At 36.0% G+C, this 19,138-nt stretch overlaps 1 protein-coding gene across 2 annotated transcripts in view; it reads left to right on the forward strand.

Annotated features, from left to right (window-relative positions):
* The window catches only part of DLC1 (DLC1 Rho GTPase activating protein), a 218,006-nt gene that overhangs the window by 2,826 nt on the left and 196,042 nt on the right, over positions 1–19,138 (forward strand). For both annotated transcript variants that reach the window (XM_061994355.1, XM_061994356.1), the window contains exon 2: positions 10,661–11,819. In XM_061994355.1, coding sequence (XP_061850339.1) covers positions 10,773–11,819 — 1,047 coding nt within the window. In that variant the 5' untranslated portion in view covers positions 10,661–10,772. The remainder of the gene's footprint in view (positions 1–10,660; positions 11,820–19,138) is intronic.

A 19,138-nucleotide genomic window follows, 5' to 3' on the forward strand; every position in this document is an offset into this window, starting at 1 on the left:
TGATCTGATTTAATTATCTGTTGTTTGTTTTGAGTAAAAAATTAGAAGATATTTTTATGTTGGTGTTCTGTTCCTTTTACAAATAAAGTAACATGGGGGCAAGAGCAACAGAAACAGTATCTCCAGAAAAGCTAGATCTTGATTTTCTTCCTAATACAAGTGACTCAAGCTCTCTTGTCCAATCTCACACCCAGTGGGGCCAGCTAGAGCAGGCTGGTCAGGGCTTTGTTGCCTTCAGTTTTATATATACATGTCTGAAGACAGTGATCAATGTGAATACTTAGTAAGGACTTTAAACTTTGGTATATACACAGGTGTATTTTTTTTATATATAGACATGTACCTATATGTATATGTACACGTATATATATGTATGTATGCATATGTATAAAAAAATTATACCTCTAACTAAAAATTATATATAGTAGGATTCTGAACATTATTTTTTTTTAAATAACTACTGATATTGAATTTGAATTTGAATGTTTCTGGGCTGCTGACTGCCGCTCTTATTTCACTATTGATATTTGTTGATGCTTTTAGAAACGACTTATTTAAGAATAGTCTATTAGTAGAGAATTTCAAATCCAGTATTACCATAATTGCTTGTTTCTCTTCAATGAGGAAATTCACTTGTGTTGAAATTACAAATGCCTGAAGAATTATCTCTGGGATATTGTACATCAGCCACCAAACACAGAGATTTATGTTAGGCTCTATGTATCTACTTTAAATCCAATCTGATTCATACAATGTACTCCTCACTTTCCTTTAGGCTCTTTTTTCTTACTCTGATTTATGATATTTCCAGTTAGGTCTTTTATTATATATTACATCAAAATCCAATAAGTTTGGATCAAATGCCCTTGAACTAATATTAGGAAAGTTTGTAATCAATTTCTGTTACCTCTAAATCTCTAGTGGTTGACTTATCCTCTAGCTCACTCTTTATCGGCTGTAGGATTCTCAAAGTTGGTCATATGGGTGGGAGTTTCATCTTTCTTCCATTTGTTGCACTAGATCTCAACCATGACAAATGTTCCAACCCAAACAACACTATACTTGAGCAGTTTGCTTCATGATCCAAAGTTGCACTTTGGGCAAGAGTGAGTCAGTGGTTATTAAAAAAGAAAATTTAATTAGACTAAGTGGGAAAATCTAGAGTAGTACTGAAGATTGTTGTAAAATGTTGTTCTATTAAGGGAGCTAAGAGAATATAGAAGCAGCAAGATGAACCACTGAGAAAAAATTTTTTTGCATATCAGGTGAGAATTGGTAGTTGGTAGAGGAAATAGACCTAAATTAGTTTTCAAATCAAGGGAAAATGTCAACATGGGCTCAAGAGTCATCTGCTTATTTTTTTCCTGTAAACATGTACTCAGAAACAGCAATTTCCTGGCTTGAGTATGTCTTTCCAGGTAGGATTCAGATGTTGAATAGAAGAGTATCATCACAAAATCAGGAGACCTATTGATGAGTTTGGAATTCAGATGTGTCTGGAAAATTCTGTGGACAAGGTCTATTGACTATGGTCCCAACAATCATGTTCACATTATGACCGTTATAGAGGCAGAGACAAAGGGGGTGAAGAAGTGAAATACAAACACACTGTACACAAGCCCATGGAAAGATAAGCTTCCCGAATTCTAAAATAAGAATATCGTAACTATAAATCGTACATTGCAGTGTTTTGTTCTGATGCAGCCTTTCTTTCCTCCTAATTTCATCAACCTGGGAAATAAATAAATTTTTGTATTTCCTTTCTCGAAAGAAGTGGACGCAATTAGGACTTCCAGTGCTTTTACCAAACACTCAGTATGCATTAGATGGTATTTCTCTCTAGTTTCAAAGAAATACCTGGTACATCAGACTTTTTGACAATTTTTTGGTATTCCTATCTTCAATTACATTCCAGAAATATTTGCACAGTTTGCTTTCAGTACTTTTTTACAGGTGCATCAAAATGGGATTCACATGATATTGTTAATGGTTTATTTGCACCAAAAAGTACAGCCATCTCAGTCAGTAGTCATTCTCTCTAGACCTTTGATGATAAATTATTTGTCTTTATCAATGAGACAAAATAATTTCCAACTCTTTATGTACAAATTATATGCATAATAAAGTCCAAAATAGTTTTTAGTCCTGTTTACTTGAGGAATGAAAACATATCCCCTACTATTCAGTAAGCAGGTTGGTTGCTAAAAGTCATTGTTCACAGTGCCTCAGATTTCACAGCTCATAGCTATAGTGAGCACCAGTAACTTTTCTTAAAATGGAAGCACTGGATTAGAACCTTAAATCTAAAATGCATCAGGAATAAAATCTAGTTAATTTACATTATTTACAAAAGGACTTCCTGTAGATGGAAAATTGGTTTTTCACTAGAGTTGACTAGAAAATAGAGTTTCTGCTATCCCGAGGAAAAAAAAAAAAAAAAAAAAAAAAAAAGAAACAATCAAACAAATAGTTGTTTGGGAAAAATTACCCTAATTCAGGAACAAAAATAATAGTCAGAGTAGCCTTTTCTCATCTCATTTCATGTCATTTTTCAAACTGCTTCCACTTAAGGGAGTGGGGCAGAGAAAAAAAGAAGTGTAAGAAATATGTCAATTATATCTATTTTTTTAAATTCTCTGGAGATGGAGAGCAGAAACAATTTTGAATGAAGGATAAGAAAAGTGATGACATTTCTATATAGAAGACTTCTATTTTTAGGAAAACAAAGTAAAAATTACATTAGGGAAAAGAAAACCTATGCAAAAAAAAAAAAAAAAAGAGTCTAGGGTTTTTACATCTTAGATTACTTTTCTTCATTCCAAAAACATAGGTATTTTATATTATGTTGAAGTCAAGATGGAATAATATTTTTCAAATCACTAAATTTTTAAGACTAGCAGAGTCATGGATCAGAATTGCTAGATATCATGGCTCTAGTTTTCTTTAAAATCTATACTGGAAATACTTTTTGCTTACAATTTCTTCTAGTGAGCAGTTGTAACTTCAATGGCTGTCATCACTTGAATGATGCTGTGGTGAAGGTGATAGATCATCATAACAGCTAATAAGAATTTATTGCAGATGTTTAATATGTGAAAATGTCATTAACAAAATTATAGTAAAATAGTGTAATTATACTATAAATACCAGAAAAAACCCCAACATTTCTCTGTTTTATTGATAATTCATCAAGGCATAATAGCACAAAAAGATAAAGTTGAATATTTTACATTAGTTTTGATTTAATAATTAAAGTGGGTGTGAGCAATATATATATTAATTAAGCTTGGATAGCTGTGGATCACTTTGGATTGTATCATTTCCCCTTTCTCATTCTTGAGGAAGAGACTCAGCTGATCAGCACTGGAAATGTACCAAATACAAATGCAACTAAGATAAAACCCACTGAAATCACTTCTTTTATGATAAGCACTAGTAATGCAGTTATTTTTTGAGGAGGAATAGAAAGTAAAAGAATTCCATTCTGGTTTATGTTTTATAATAATAAATTAAGTTATATTGTCAAGGTTTTGGCCTCGTATTTTCATGAAACAATCAAGACTTTATGTGTCTGAATGAACAACTTGCCAACTTAACTTTAAATTTTGGTGCTATTAATGTACTGAGATCTTATAGTACTGCTGGACAGTATCACAATTTTTGGAACATATTAAACGCCTTTTAAGGAAAGGATGTTAACAACTTTAACAGTACTACGTATTTTCACTGACAGTAAACTCTAATGAGTGTATCTGACATATGTCAGAATCTGTGTAAGCAAATAGCTTGCTAAAGAGATAATGAAATTGATCCCCACAGGAAACAGAAAATCCTTATCAAGTCACAAGAACAACTTCAGGATTGATTCATTTCTTCATGGGTTTTTTTTTCTATCAAAAATCATGAACTTTTTGTAGTGTATAATTTATATCCACTATACATTACAGTTTTTGTTTCTTTACCAGAACAAGGAAAATAAACACACCTTATTTCTGATTTAATATTTCTGCTTTCTACCTCTACCTTGATCCTCTGAAAGTTCTTGTAGTATGAAGTACAGTGAATAAAAACTTGACATTCAGTTCCAGATTACCAGCCACACTAATTCTTAGTTTTGGAGATTTCTCCGGATTAGTAACAGATCTCACAGAAATTATCATTATGCATTTATAGTTAGAATGGTTTTTAATAGCTGAATGCCATTATATTTATTGGCAGGGAATTTCATATGCCATTTTATCTCCTAGCTCTCCAATGCAATTAGGTCCCACTATATCATTAACAATCTTTGTCGTTTCACTACTTTTCTCCTGAATAACCAAAAACACCTACAGATCCTAATAGTTGATTTGTAAATTTATTAGTCATCTTCCCTCTTTATTTTAAAAAGTAAAAATTCTCATTTTCTGTTTTCTGTTCTCTTATATTTTCTTTTTTTAATTTTCATTCTTCATTAGATTTTCAGACAATGCATTTGAATATCTGACTTGCAAGTATATAAGTCAGGACCAAATTATCTTTATTTGACTTAATGTTAAAACCAGCTTTGGTGCACTCTTCCATTTCTTTTAGTTCCCCAAGACTGAGTGTGCAGAGCAACTTCCTCTGTTCCTCCAGTCTTCTCGTTGTGTGGAGGTATCACCCATGAGGCCTAGTAAGAAGATGGGGATTTGTGGGCCAAAAATTTCTTCACTTCCTCTTCCATTTCATGATCAGAAAGAAAAAGATTGGGGAAAGAATGGGCTTTCACCCTAGAAAGACTGTATTTTTCCCACTTACTCCCAAGTCCCGGTCAGGACCCCTTCTGTCTCTGTTCATCTCCCTTCTCAAGTAAAACCCATCTCTGACTCCAAAGGCATTTGCCATTAGCTCCTTGTAGCTCCCAGGATTTCCCCTTCTCTGCCCTGCAGGCATCATAATTTTCCTTTTTTGTTCCCATGTACAGAGAAGGTAACTGGATACCTGTCAGAGTTACAAGTTCAGTAATTTCTCACTTGAGTATTGTAACTGAGTTCTACCAGTTTGTTCATAGTCACTTTTTTTTTCCTATCCTGAAACTTCTAATTAGCATTTCAATATCAGTTCCTCAAACTTATCTGAAGGCTGTTATCTGTTGCCAATTTGTTTGTTGTGGAGTGTACAGAGAATATTTATACCAAAGCCACACTTCCCAAGGTAGTGCATCTTCCTGTCTTTGAAAGCACATGTCATTCCAGTGTTTGAGATCTCAAAGAAAAGGATAACTACCATGTGAAATGACACTATTGGACTATGTTTGTGTTTATATGTACAAAGTTCAGCAACAAGTATATTGCTGGCTCATGTTCATATTTATAACACACATGTGCATCAGATGCATACATATGCAAATCTTACTATTAAAATGAATATGAAAGTTTTCAATTGGTTTATGATTTCATTCTGAAGACATACTTGTCTTAAAAGTACTATGCCTTTTCGTATTCTTAGAATAAGATTGTAAATATCTTCAAAACAATTATTCATTCAAACAATTCAAACAGTTTTGAATATTTCATCATACGTGATTGTCTTTTATGAATAAAAGAAATTAGGGAAAGTGTATCTTATATTCACTAGATTGATATCCTACAACAAATGATTCTTATATATCTATTCTAGGACATCAGGGTTTTGTGCAGTTTATACCTATGCACTAGAAAGGCTGTTTATGTAGAAACTGCAGACATAGTGAGCCTTCACTTCAGTAAAATTCAAAGGATGATATATGTTCAGGAAATAAGAGAAGGAAGGATTGTAAATTCTAAAACAGGAGATACTTTAAAATAACTAGCTGAGTGAAGACCTAGAGGCTTATGTTTTATCCCAAATTATTTGTAAACAACATTCTATCTGAGAGCTTGGTATGGAGTGACTGAAAGAGCTGAATGTAAGCCAGACCGGGAAGATGTGAGATGAGTTTATAGGAAACAGACCCTGTTCACTCAGACTTCCTTAAACAAAGTTTGCTGACTGGGGTCACAGATCAACAAAGATAAAATAATGATAACAAAATAAATATTTCTGCTTGATCTCCATTGCTTACATATGCCTGTTATGTAAAAAATGTAATTAAACAATTTTTCATCCCTGTGTAATTTCGTAAGCTAATGTTTTGCCTTACTTTTTTCACAGAACAGTCACCCCCCATGTAAAACATTAGCAAAAACTGAATTCTGCTGACAAAACAGTAGGGGATGTACTGCTTGGGCTGCCCTCTCTGAAACTCTTCTGGCACTTATATTTAGTAAACCTTCCTGTGTTCTTTGCAACTTTCTTCTTTCCAAAGCTTTTCTATTTATTGCAATGTGGAGTTCATGCATGGTGCAATGAACTGTCAGTATGGTGGATCTGGTGGATGTGGCAGATAGGTCAGTGGCTGTCCTCATCTTGGTCAGCCAGGAACACCATCAAAGTGTGCATGGCTGTATCTCATTTATGCCTACTTTTGCCGTAGCCCTTCCTAATGGCATGGTGTTCACTGCCCCATCTGATGAGGTGACTGCTGCTGCAGAATGACTTTACATTTCTATCCTTATCCCTTTCTTACACTCAAGGAAAACTAGAGTGGTCTCCACTATTGTGTCCTGGAAGTCTGAGGGAAGACATGGAGGACTGAAGTGCCCTGGTTGTGGGACTCAGCTTTCACACTCTTGTAACTAGGAGATTTTCATGTCTCACACTGTGCCCCAGAGAGTAGTTGGGTCTCTAACAGGTCTGGGTAGTCATGGACACAGACATTCAAGTAAGCCTCTTCCCTCCCCTTTCCAATCGCATTCTAGCTCCAACTCCTAGGTCTTCCTGTTGCAGCTTGTGCAGCTTTCACAGGGTGTTGGTGGTAGGTTTTAAGGCTGTTTTATTCAAAGACACTACTTGTAGGCCACCACCTTTCATTGAGAAGGGAAGTGAGAGAAGGTAACATATGCACATCCAAACCTGAATGGAATTTCATGAGATAAAGAAGGGATGCTTTCTCTGTCTTAATTTCAAAAGCCTGCTAGAAACAGTTTAATTTGAGCTTCTCAGAAAAAAATCACAGAAATCCTCCATGAGGAAAAATATGAGACAATTTAATTATACACCCTACCAGTTCATGTTATACATCACTTTATTCTGTACAAAATAACTTTGCTAAGTATCAGTTGCAAATCAGCTATCAGTTCTGCAAGACTTGATACAAAACTTACAAAAATAAACAAGTATAGAAGCTTGTCCTATTTTTCATTTCTCTTGTATTTTATAGTGACAGGAGATAGACAGTAAATTATTACAAAAAACATCTAAAATGACATCTTGTTTTATTAATACTGTGAAGCAGAGGGTACTTGAAGGGAATTCTGCTGCAGCGTGATAACACACTGTTCATTTCCATTTCCTTTGGTCAGGAATTGCCTACTGGATCAATATTGCAAATATTCCTTAACTCACACCTGGGATTCTTCTTCTGATTGTTCTTCAGAAAGTTAGTAGTACTAAGAAGTAGTACTAAGGACTAAACGCAGTGCTATTGAACAATAAAAGCAAAATAGAAGTCTGAATTATGGGAGCAGTTGAGTGGACTATGTCATACTGGCATGCTTTGAAGAAAAGGTCCTTCCACTCTACAAAACACTTCAGCACACTGCTAAAAGTTCATCCTCTTTTCTTAAAAATTGGAAAAAGTCAGATATGATAGTTTCTAGTTGTGGGATGTTAATGATGGGAAGGCATAAAGGGAGTTGCTTCTTCCATGGGCGAAGAGTACAAATGGACTTGAGAGAGGTATTTCTGAGAGGACAAAAGGTACTGCATGTCAAGAGAAAAGTGATCACCAATATCAGAAAACCAACGATCGAGCCAAAAAACCTTTCTTCTGCAATGTGGCAGCATGCTTTGTTCTCTGGCAGAGAAAGGAGTACAGTTAAGAATCTCATTCAGAGGCCTGGAGTAGTGAATCTTCCAAAGCAGAGCTTATATGCCTGTGACTGCGAAGAAAATATCCTGAATGCAGTGGTAGAAGAGAGAAAAAAGTTCCTTGTCAGCCCATAACTGTCAAGCAATTATAGCAGGAAAATAATTTCTAAGCTGAATTGTGTAAATAATGTAGACTTTGAGGTCTGGAAGGGAGCAGAAGAAAAATAAGCTTCCCACAAACTATATGCTCCTCCATGTGTTGTGAGAATGAGGGGATTTCAGAGAGTGGTAGCTGAAGCTGCCTATAGGGAAGTGTGTATGTAAGGTAAATTTTTCATACTGGATGCTAATGTAAGCTCATGCTTTAGAGAACAATGAAAGTCCCCATGTTGTACATTTATTTGTCCTGCATATCAAGCAAAAGATTTTACATTCTCCTGTTTAATAATTTTTCTACAGTCTATGAGGCAGCCAAAACTAGTTGATAGCACAAGTAAAACAGAAGGATTCCTAAAGTAAAATTTATTTATTTTTCATGCCCCATGAAATATAACTCTCCACATCCAAAAAATGAAAAACAGTAAGAGATCTGTTCTTCCCTTTCTGCACACGTGTAACTCCATACATCAGCAGCAGCAGCAAGATTAGCACACACCCATTAACTCTTTGAATGCCTGTCTTTGGCACATTAAGGGCAGCCTGAATCCTCAGTAGATGGACATCTGTATGTCATTAGGCAGCTGATTCTTTTTAGCTTTTTAAACTTAATGTTACTGGTCTCTTTTCTTGATTTTTGACAGAAATTCTTCTGTAGGATGTAGCAACCATGTTTAATTTTCTGTAAAGTAGGTGGAGCTACCGTTCTAGTAGGAGAAGAGAGAGAGAAGCTGCAAATGAATTGCACCAAGCCCAACTCCAAGCGGTGCTAATGGAGGGCAGTAGAAATCATTGAACCCCTTTTAGTAAATCTAGCTCTTTACAGAGGCTAGGTTATAAAACACAGTAGAGCTGTAAAGCTAATGTAATTGTTTCCGAAGAGCTTCAGGATCCATCAGGAAAAGGTGTAGCATACTTCAGTAAAAAAAAAAAAAAGTTTAAAAAGTGATCAAAATATAAAAGTAAGCTAGAATAAGAATGCAAAGAAAAGAGAATCTTAAAGTTGCATTAACTTCTTACTAACAAATTTTGCTTCTAAAAGCAGATAATTTTTTGGCCTGCAGAGCCTTACTTTCCATTTTCCTCAGCCTCCCACACTGTAATGACTTGTGCATGGAATTCTCTTACCCTATGAATATATTTTCTTTTCAAGCAGAGAAGTGGAAAATGTGAATGTGAAATGAAGCTTGCCATCTTCAAAGAAGGTTAAAGATCTAGGAGCATGTACAACTCTATCCTGAAAGACAGTTTGTCAAGACACAATTTACAGAAGTTCAGTTGCACAGGCATAATTCTGCTTTTCTTCCAAGATGGATACTTGTATACCTCAGGCACGTAATTTGTCAAGGCAGCTTTGTAGCCTTGCAGCTTGTGTAGCCTGGTGGGCAATCAGAATTTGCCTTAGTAGACTGAAACGACCCAGAACAAACTCAGTGCTTAATCTTCTTTATTGCTGAAATCAATAAACAGATCCATGCTAAGTGCTGACAGTTCTTATGTAGGGAGTGAAAAAAAGACGCATCTGCATCTTGAACTTCTAATGTTTTACAGGGCAAAAGTTTAATTATTTGACAATAATTTTGTTTCATAATGCATAAATTAATATGTATTTTCTTTGTGCCAATTTGTACATGCAATGTCACAAGATTAATGTATCTCAAATGCCATCATCCAGAAGGCCCAATAGGTCAGCCAGAGCAAAATGTGCACCTAGATAATCAAGCAGGGACAGGGGGCTCTGATAGAGCGAAACAGTCCAGGTGAGAGACACAGTCATGGCTAACCAGGCTGGCTCACAACCTACCCTTCTGGAAACCCTCATCCTATATAAGGATTTCCTCCTTTCCTTACACTAGTAGATCCTAAACATATTGATGAAGGTTTGGTGGTTTTTTTTCAGGTTTGATAATGTATTTGATGTAAGGAATATGGCAAAACTTAAATTTTTCAAGGGTTGTATGTTTTATTACGATATAACAGCTGACTTCTCCTGTAGTTGCATGTAACACTTTTAATTAAAACTTCTCCTGAAGTGAAACAATAGCAATAAAATGAGAGCCATTGAATGGATCAAAGCTACTCATAAGTGTTTTACAACTTTAGTAAATTCAGTACAACCCTCAAATTCTTCTCTACCTCTTTGGGAAATAGCCAGAATTCTGCACTCCACGAGTGTTTCTGGATGTATAAGGAATACAAAATAACTTTTGTTCAAAACAACCATAAGACATAATGCCATTTATACCCATGGAAATTTATATCTTATGATAGACATAGTGAAAAGAGACTTACTGTCAAATTTTGGCTCTAGAGCTACTTCCCTGTCCACGTGCTTGTTCATATCAATTTTGTTTACTTGATATTAAAGGGTAATCAGAAAAAAAGTTATTACGAATTATGAGTGCTGTCAAGTTTTGTATGAAAAGTATTAAAACTTTAAACAAAGCAGTCTTCTGAATTCCTGTTCTTCTGGACTCAGTCTTATCTTGCTTTTACAGTTTTGTTTAAACTGTTCCTTCTCTTTTCTTTTTCTTTTTTTTTTTTTTTATTTGGAGCTGATTCAATAACTCAGTCTTTTTTTTATTTCTTGCAGATGTTAAAACAATGAAAAACTCCCTCCCTCTGGAGCACTGCATTGCAGCCATGACATCTGCTCTGGTCATCCATGGAACGTATGTTGCAGACTGCTGCTGAACTGTTATGACATGTCTCTAGCAATCAGAAAGAAAAGCTGGGAAGAGCATGTGACCCAGTGGATGGGATTGGCTTTGGAGTCTGTGGAGTATAATACAGCATGTCGTCATGGACTCGTAGCTGATAACTTGCAGACAAGTATGGAAAAAGATGAGGTTTTGGAAGTGGACCGGAAAGAAAAATGCACTTCATTTCCAGAATGCTGTGGAGAGCTGATTGGCTTCCCTGCAAAACAGCTGGGAAGTGTTTCAAAGGAGGTGGATGAAAATTATAATCATGAGGATGAAGAGCATTTTCTGGAGGCCAGCACAGAAACTCTAGTCCATGTGTCTGATGATGATGATGACTACCCAGCACTTCACCTGGTTAGTGTTGATTACCATATCACTGCCACAGAAAAAGAACCAGGTGATGAAGAAAAGAGTTTAAGTGGAGCAGGCTCCTTAACAGAGATGGTACTAATAACCGAGGCTAACAAGGCAGCTGAAGTATGTGGAATAACTGAAGATATAAGAAAGGAACCTGGCTGTGCTACAGGTCCTAAAGAGGAGAAGGAAGAAGATGTTTGTAGCAGTATTGGCCAAAGCCTGGAGCTTTGTAATTATGAAAGCTTAAATAAAGTAGTAGATGTAGAAGAAGAAAATTGTTCTAATTCTCAAAATGTGAAAGAAATTATTATGCCTGAGAAGCAGCTGCTTCATAGTGCTGTAATTGCACAACAGCGACGGAAATCTGATGCTTTTAAAGATGGGCTTGGAAAGTCTGACTGTAATGTGGTAGAGAGTGGGATTTCTTCTGAATCATGCAACAGCAATGATAGACAATTGTGTTCATCAGTGGAATCCAGTGACTGCCTTATACCAACTTCTCCTTCCACTTGCATTCCAGTGGTAGAAAATGGTCTGGATGAAAGTATTTTCACAGAACCTCAAGTGATCTCTGAAAACAAATGCCTTTCAAATGCCAGTTCAGCAGAAGACATTCAGTGTTTACATGTGAGGAATCATTTGACCACACAAGAATATCCAGACAGTCAAGTGAAACTACGCAAAAGAAAGGTAGGATGTTCATAATCTGCAGATTTTTATTCTAATGTTTCCTTATTAAGGTGATTCTGTGACTGGTTGGATATAATATGGTTTTCAGCTTTCATTAATTTGTCAAATTTTTCTTCAAGTTGTTTCAAGAAAAATGTGTCTATATAAAAATTGCGATTCAGGAACTCTTCTTACGGTTTGAATTGTGAATTGGGAAGGTACCTTATATTCACTTTACTTTCTATATACATCGTTTTATGTATTTTATGTATGTTTTTCAAGGCAAAATGAATAATTATTTTTGATGGATTTAGTTTGGGTTTTTTGTTTTCTGCTGCTATCAGGTATTATTATCTATTTTCTCTTAGGAAACAGATTGTGTCCAGTGGTTTGGAAGCCTTATTGAAAAAAGAGAACAGGGGGAAAGTACAACAGAACTTTAAAAGGAAAAAAAGGAGTTGAAATATTTTGAAGTATTTCTTTGATTTTTCAGCTCAGCCACATGGGCACATGTTCCTCCAAAAAGAAGTATTGCTCAGTTTGAAACAAAGTTTTGTAATTTTATAGCAACCAAAGTTTCACTATCTACACAGAGTAAGGAAGAGTATCATTGCAAAACTTTAATGGATGCATTACCTGGCAATAAATCTCCTGCTGGCTTTAATGGAGGGAAATGTGCTGACTGGGGCACTACAGAATTCATCTTAAAGTCTGGCTTTCCCAGCTATGCTGCTTGTTCTTGTTAATAACCAATTTTTAACTGTTTAATTGTTTCTGTCTCTTTTTTGTTGTTGTTGTTTGACATCATTCAGCTTCTTTTGTCTGGTTGTTTTGGGTTTTTTTTAATAAATACAGTTTCTATTACTTATATGAGGAGTTGTTTTCTGTCAGCTATAGGACCTCAGTGGATGTTTCACTAAAGCACAATTTCATATGTTAAGTACTATAACTGTGATACAACATCCTGAGTTGCTGTCCATTACTTTCTTGTGTAAACCCTTTGGTAATATTACTACTTCATTTATACAGTTATAAGGCATGACTTTTGTGAAAGGTTTCAGAATCCCTCAAAGCCAGTCTTCCTGTATGAAGTATCATATGATCACAGTTAATGTGGTAATTGTTCAACTGATCTTGCAATATGTAGGGCTTTGAGTTACAATTAATAAACAGAACCCTAAACTAGCAGTACCAGAACCAGAACTGCTAAAGTTACACATCTACAGAAAATAGTTCAAGTTAAAAAAAACCAAAAAAACAAAAAAACAAAGGAATTAACATCCTATTTGAGAAATAATTGACTATTATAACCATAGAATCATAGAATGGCAGTGGTTGGAAGGGATCTTTAGACATGATCTAGTCCAGTCCACCTAGATAGGTCACACAGGAACGCATCCAGATGGGTCTTGAAGACCTCCAAGGAAGGAGATTCCACACCCTTCCTGGGCAGCCTGTGGCAGTGCTGCATCACCCTCACAGTAAAATAGTTTTTTCTTATGTTTAGATGGATCTCTTTGTGTTTCAGCTTCATCCCATTACCCCTTGTCCTATTGCTAGGACAAGAAAAAAACCATAGAAAAAAGGGATGCCCCAACCTCCTGATATGCACTATTTAGATATTTGTAAATATTAATGAGATCTTCCTCAGTCTCCTCTTTTCTAGACGAAATAGCCCCAGTCCCGCAGCGTTTACTCATAAGGAAAACCATATTCTCAGCTGATCTATTTTGGCATCTTATTTTCTTTTTTTCTAAGTATAGTTGCTAATATTGATGCATGCATACATTTCCTATTGTTACATTCCTATGCATATATTTCTTATTGTTAGGAAGATGTACTATTCTATACTTTTAATAGCTTTGATCTTGCTAATTTCCATGTACCTCCCTGTATCCTATTTTGGGGTAAAGTACTAATCTTTTAAATTTACACTCACTAGAATTATATTCTAGAATGTATTTGGGATTTGTTTTTGTTCCATTAAAAATTTTAAAAGACAAAATATAAAAATTCTGATAAGACTAGAAAAGGTCATGAGCACAGGAAAGAGCAAAACAAGCAGCTGCTTCAAGGACGGTTAAGAGTTAGGTGGCTGCAGCAACTACAAAGCTGTGTGCAAAACAGATGAAGTCTGCAAACCTAAAGGCATGACCTCGTACTACTTTGTTGGTAAAGACTTCTTGCCCAACTATGAAATGTTTGGCAAAAGGGAAAAGATATCTGCTATTGCTTTTGATATTATTCATCTCTAAGTTCATTGAACATGGCTACAAAAAAAATGTTCCTGTCTGCAGGATTTTATCACATATCTAATCATTATCTATTTTATAAAAGCTTGTCTGTGTTGGTAATAAGCTGTAATGAAAAATTTTCCTATGTTTACAAACTTTCTCTGAAAGCCACTTTTGTGATTTTAACAAAACATTAGAAAAACAACAGACTTGAAACTGAATCCATCCATAAAAGCCAAGTATTTGCTTTGCAGTGACAGGAAGACTTAAGGGATTGGGAATGATATATAAAACCTTTTCTCTTGAGGTCAGCAGTTCAAACAGAACAGTTAGGGCCTAAAACACGCCACTGTCTGATTAATGCTCAGTGTCAATTATAGTTCCATATAAGTATGTGCTCATAAAAATCAGAATATGGGAAAAGGCATATGGAGATTAATTGATATAGGTATTTGGGCACACAAACCTTGAGGTGGTACCTCGAGGCATCATAGAAATGGATACTTCCATGACAACTAAAATCTTTGGACCTTTGAGTAGACAATATTATGCCCTTGGTGGTACTATATTCTTCCGAAAACCTGTTCCTTGTTAACATATTTTAAATCTGGCCATACAGCATGACCTCCCCTCTTATCTTTAGATCTGCTATCTTCAAACTGAAGCTGAGGTGAGACAGTGTGGATCTGCTGAGATTGCTCTGCAGATGAGTGAAGATTTGAGGGCTTAAGGGCTCAAAAGTTTGACCATCACAAGCTCTTTTTTCAGTAAATTGCTTTAGTCATGATGGATGTACTGACATTGAAGATGCTTTTTGCAAACAGGTCCAGCTGTTACACATTCCTTGGTCCCTCAAGTCACCAGGGATCAGATGGCTGATACACAGCACCTTCGTTTCCTTTGCTTTCCCAGGGAGACATCTTAAAGCTTGGAAATAGGAAGTGTCTGAATTTAATTGAGAAGTTAATGTTAGGTCTAGTTGAAAAATACCACAGTAATCAAGCTTTTCTGGTTTTATGTTGATCGATTATCCATTCAGTTTACCCGAAACGTGAAGTTGATGATTATTTAGGGGTTCAGAGTAGTAGAAGTATGAATGGATTAACTACGTGTGGCTACAACAAATAGACCCTCCTGTATGTTTTCCTGGGTTACATGCATTTTAGATTGTAAAATAGTCAACTTCACTTGGGAATTGTACATTCTGACTTTCCAGAGGCTGGAATCATTTTTGAAACTAATGAATAAGCTGCGATGTTTGAGGAGTCCTAACAGCTCATGTGTATATTCACACATATCATGCAACAGAGATTTTAGAGAACAATCATACAACACCAGAAGCATATTGATTATTAAGAAAACACCAACAAAAGGAAAATTTTTAATTATTATACACTGGTTTTAGAATGGGGGAAAATGAACATTAGCTTGTAAAGGGTGTTGTAAATTTTTGCATGTGGCCTGTTTCATGCTTTCTCGAAGCTGCTCATCAAGGTTAGACATGGCCAGGAAAATCCCTACTGGGTGATATTAAATAGGAGCACAAACACATCAGAGCTCTAACACGTGAATTTAAATTCTATTTCATCATGAATGCATTGGGTTTGCATAGCAAAGTTTTGGTAGCACAGGGTCTGCAGGAGTGGCTTCTGTGGAAAGCTACTAGAAGTTTCTGCAATGTCTGATAGGTTCAATTCCTACCAGCTCCAAGACAGATCCACTGCTGGCTAAGGCAGAGCCAATTAGCAATGGTGGTAATGCCTCTGTGATTAACACGTTTGAGAAAGAGAAGAAGTTACTTTACAGATGTAAAAAAAACTACAATAGAAGAGGGGAGTGAGGATGTAGGAACAACTCTGCAGACATCGAGGTCAGTGAAGAAAGAGAAGAAGGAGGTGTCCAGACACTGAAGGAAAGATTCCCCCATGACCTGTGGTGCAGCCCATGTGAGGCAGGCCCTGCCCTTGCAGCCATGGAGGCCACAAAGGAGCAGAAGGGAGGACCAACAGGTCTGCAGCCCATGGAGGATGCCCGAAGGAGGCTATGACTCCATGGGAAGCCCACACTGAAGCAAGTTCTTGGACAGAGAAGTTTACACTGGAGCAGGTTTGCTATCAGGACTTGGGACCCATGGGGGACCCATGCTGGAGCTGTCTGTTCCTGAACAAATGCCCTTATGGAAGGGATTGGAACTGGAACAGAACAGAAGCCCATAGAAGCAATCCATATTGGAGAAGTTCTGGAGGACTATTTGCTGTGGGAGGGACCCCACCCTGTAACAGTAGGAAGTGTGAGGAGTCCTTCTTCTGGGAGGAAGGAGCGAGAGAGACAATCTGTGATGAGTTTTCCTTAACATCCTTCCCTGTCCCTCTGCACTTAACATCCCCCTGTCCCTCTGGCAACCCAGTAAGGAGAGGTGATGGAAGATGTTTTAAGGTTCAGTTTTGATTTCTCATTTCTCATCTACTCCCTTCTGATAATAAATCGAACAAATTCTCCTCAAGTCAAGCCTGTTTTGCCTGTAACAGCAATTGCTGAGTGATCTCCTTACCATGACCCACAAGCTTTTCGTTATATTTTCTCTCTCCTGTCCAGTTTAGGACAGGGAGTGATCGAATGGTTTTGGTGGGCACCTGACACCTAGCCAGGGTCAATCCACCACACTAAAAATCTGCTTCGCTCAACAGCAGCATAAAAAGGTGAACTGAGACATGATTTCATAATGTGTTCGAAAAGTGAGTGGTGTTGCAATCTATACTAGCAATATCTCATAGCTGCAATTTTTAAAACAAGGCTGAGACAGCTCTTTCACATGATGAGTAAAAGAGTAGAGTTGCTATTATGAAGCTTGGCTCTGAATATTTTGAACAAAAATCCATGAAATTTAAAACAGAAATGAACTCCACTTATAATTGAAATTTTTACGCCTAGAAGCTGTTCCATGGAAATGAGGATAAAAAAAACTAGAGAACCAATTGTGACTGTTCATTTCTCTCTCCTGTAACATAACGTTATATCACCTATTCATTTTAATAAAATGCAAAGTGACCTTGACTGTGGGGGGGAAAAAAAAGAAATAACAAAAACACTATGTATAATAGCAAGTAGCATTGGGTTCAGTTCATAGGGGATTGTAATATCCTTGCATTTATGTAAAGAAGATGTACTGAAAAGCATTCTGCATAAAAAAAGATAGAATTGCTATTAACAAGCTTTTTAATATGGCTTAGGAAGTTGTAGTTAGTATTTGAAAACAACATTCTATCTTCAAACTAGCTTATCAAGATAATACCAGAAGACTGGAGGGAATAATTCTTCGAAAAATGTATAAACAAATTTTTCACCAACTATACACAAATGTGGAAAAAGTTTTGATTTAATCCAGAATAAATTCAAGAAACATTCTTCACCTGTATTTGGGCTGCTTGATATAATGCAGTTTGATATCTGAATGTCAAAAGAAAAAAAATTGAATTAATGTACACTAATGAACAATTACATGTCAAAATTATTACATCTTCTTAGTTAGGATAAGATATATACATCCATGTGCCTATACAATTGCAGCTAAACACAGTTTACTGAAAATCTGTCATTCTTTGCAATGGTGAAATAGTTTTCTCTGTTTTGTATCCCAGATTGTAATGATACAAGAAAACAAAAGTTTGCTGCTCTAAAAGAAGCCTTTTTCTCAGGCATCTCAAAGCAATGTTCACTTGCAATGCTTGGTATTATTATTTTCTTTAACCTGTGGAAGAAATAGATTTCAGAACTGCTCAGTTACTGGGGAGAAGCTACTGTCACAGTAATTTTTTGAGCAGTCCAAAGAAAGAGCTTTGGAGTAAAACTTCCAAAAATAAACTCTTGGACTTTGAAACCAAGTTCAAGATAGTTCAGACAAACTGTGGATCAGCATTTGAGTTTTTGGTGGCTTATTAAGTATTAATTCTGAAACTTTTTGGATTCTCCATTAATGTGAAACTTCTGATCTGCTACAGAGATTTTCTGATTAAAGGGTTTTATAAATTCTGTAATATTAGACATGACAAAGTTCTGACAAATTTGCTGCACATAGTGCAGTGAAATAATAAATAATGATTGGTTTCAGGAAATGTGATGTATTGTGTGTGCCTTGGGATTTGAAGTTTGTTAGGTCAGCTGCATTCCTTCCAAGAAAAGGTATAGACTAGAATACTGCTTCAGGAAGGGTTAATAGAGGTATCAAACTAGTTGTAGTGTAAATGATGAATTTGTATCAGTTTCTCTTCCCTTCACTGCTAATCTCAGATTACATTACAGTCTCATTAAAACATTTTTCTTATGTGCCACCAAAAAAAGAGTCAAGAAAACATTTCAGTGTACAAATTCCTCATCTCTTTTATGAGGCTTTTGCTTTTAGTGTGTACTGCTTCCAATTCTTCTTGGTGGCCTGCTTAGAAGTTTTCTAATTTCAAACAGTTGATGTTATCTCAAAGTCATTCCTACAACACTGAAGAGCATAACAGAGCTATTTCCTAATGCTCACTATTATTGACCATATTTTAATACAGATTTCTAGATTAAATACTGTGTGATTTGCAGAGGATACTTAAGGACACAGCTAATGTCAGTATGGTAGCAGAAACCAGTATCAATGAGATGCAAATTAATTTAAGAAAAAAATTATCACAAGAATGGCAGTAAATATAGAAAGAAAACTGGATAGAAGGTTACCTGGGGTAACAGAAGTCTTTTTACCAGCACCTTTCCCCTACACAAAAGCTGTGAGTTTTTAAAGTGTGGATTTGCATTTTCTGTACTGTTGCAAAATAATTTGCTTCATTATTTCAAAAATAATAATAATAATAAAAACTACATAATTTAATTTGAGCCTTTCCATACGTATTTGCTAGTTGAGTATTACAGTTCCCCTTGAGATGTGAAGTATGACCCTCTTCCATTACGATCTGTAACAAGTTTTCTTTTACAAGGCTAAAAACAAACTTTTTCCTGTGAGTTAGAAAGTCAGGCTCCTCCAGAAGCTTCTGCATGTATTAGCCTGTTAACTGACTGGGACACTTGGTTCTCCTAGTAAGATAACTGGGGGAGGTAGTAGGACAGCTTCCA

This window comes from Colius striatus, chromosome 3, assembly GCF_028858725.1.
Source record: "Colius striatus isolate bColStr4 chromosome 3, bColStr4.1.hap1, whole genome shotgun sequence".
Lineage (NCBI taxonomy): Eukaryota > Metazoa > Chordata > Aves > Coliiformes > Coliidae > Colius > Colius striatus.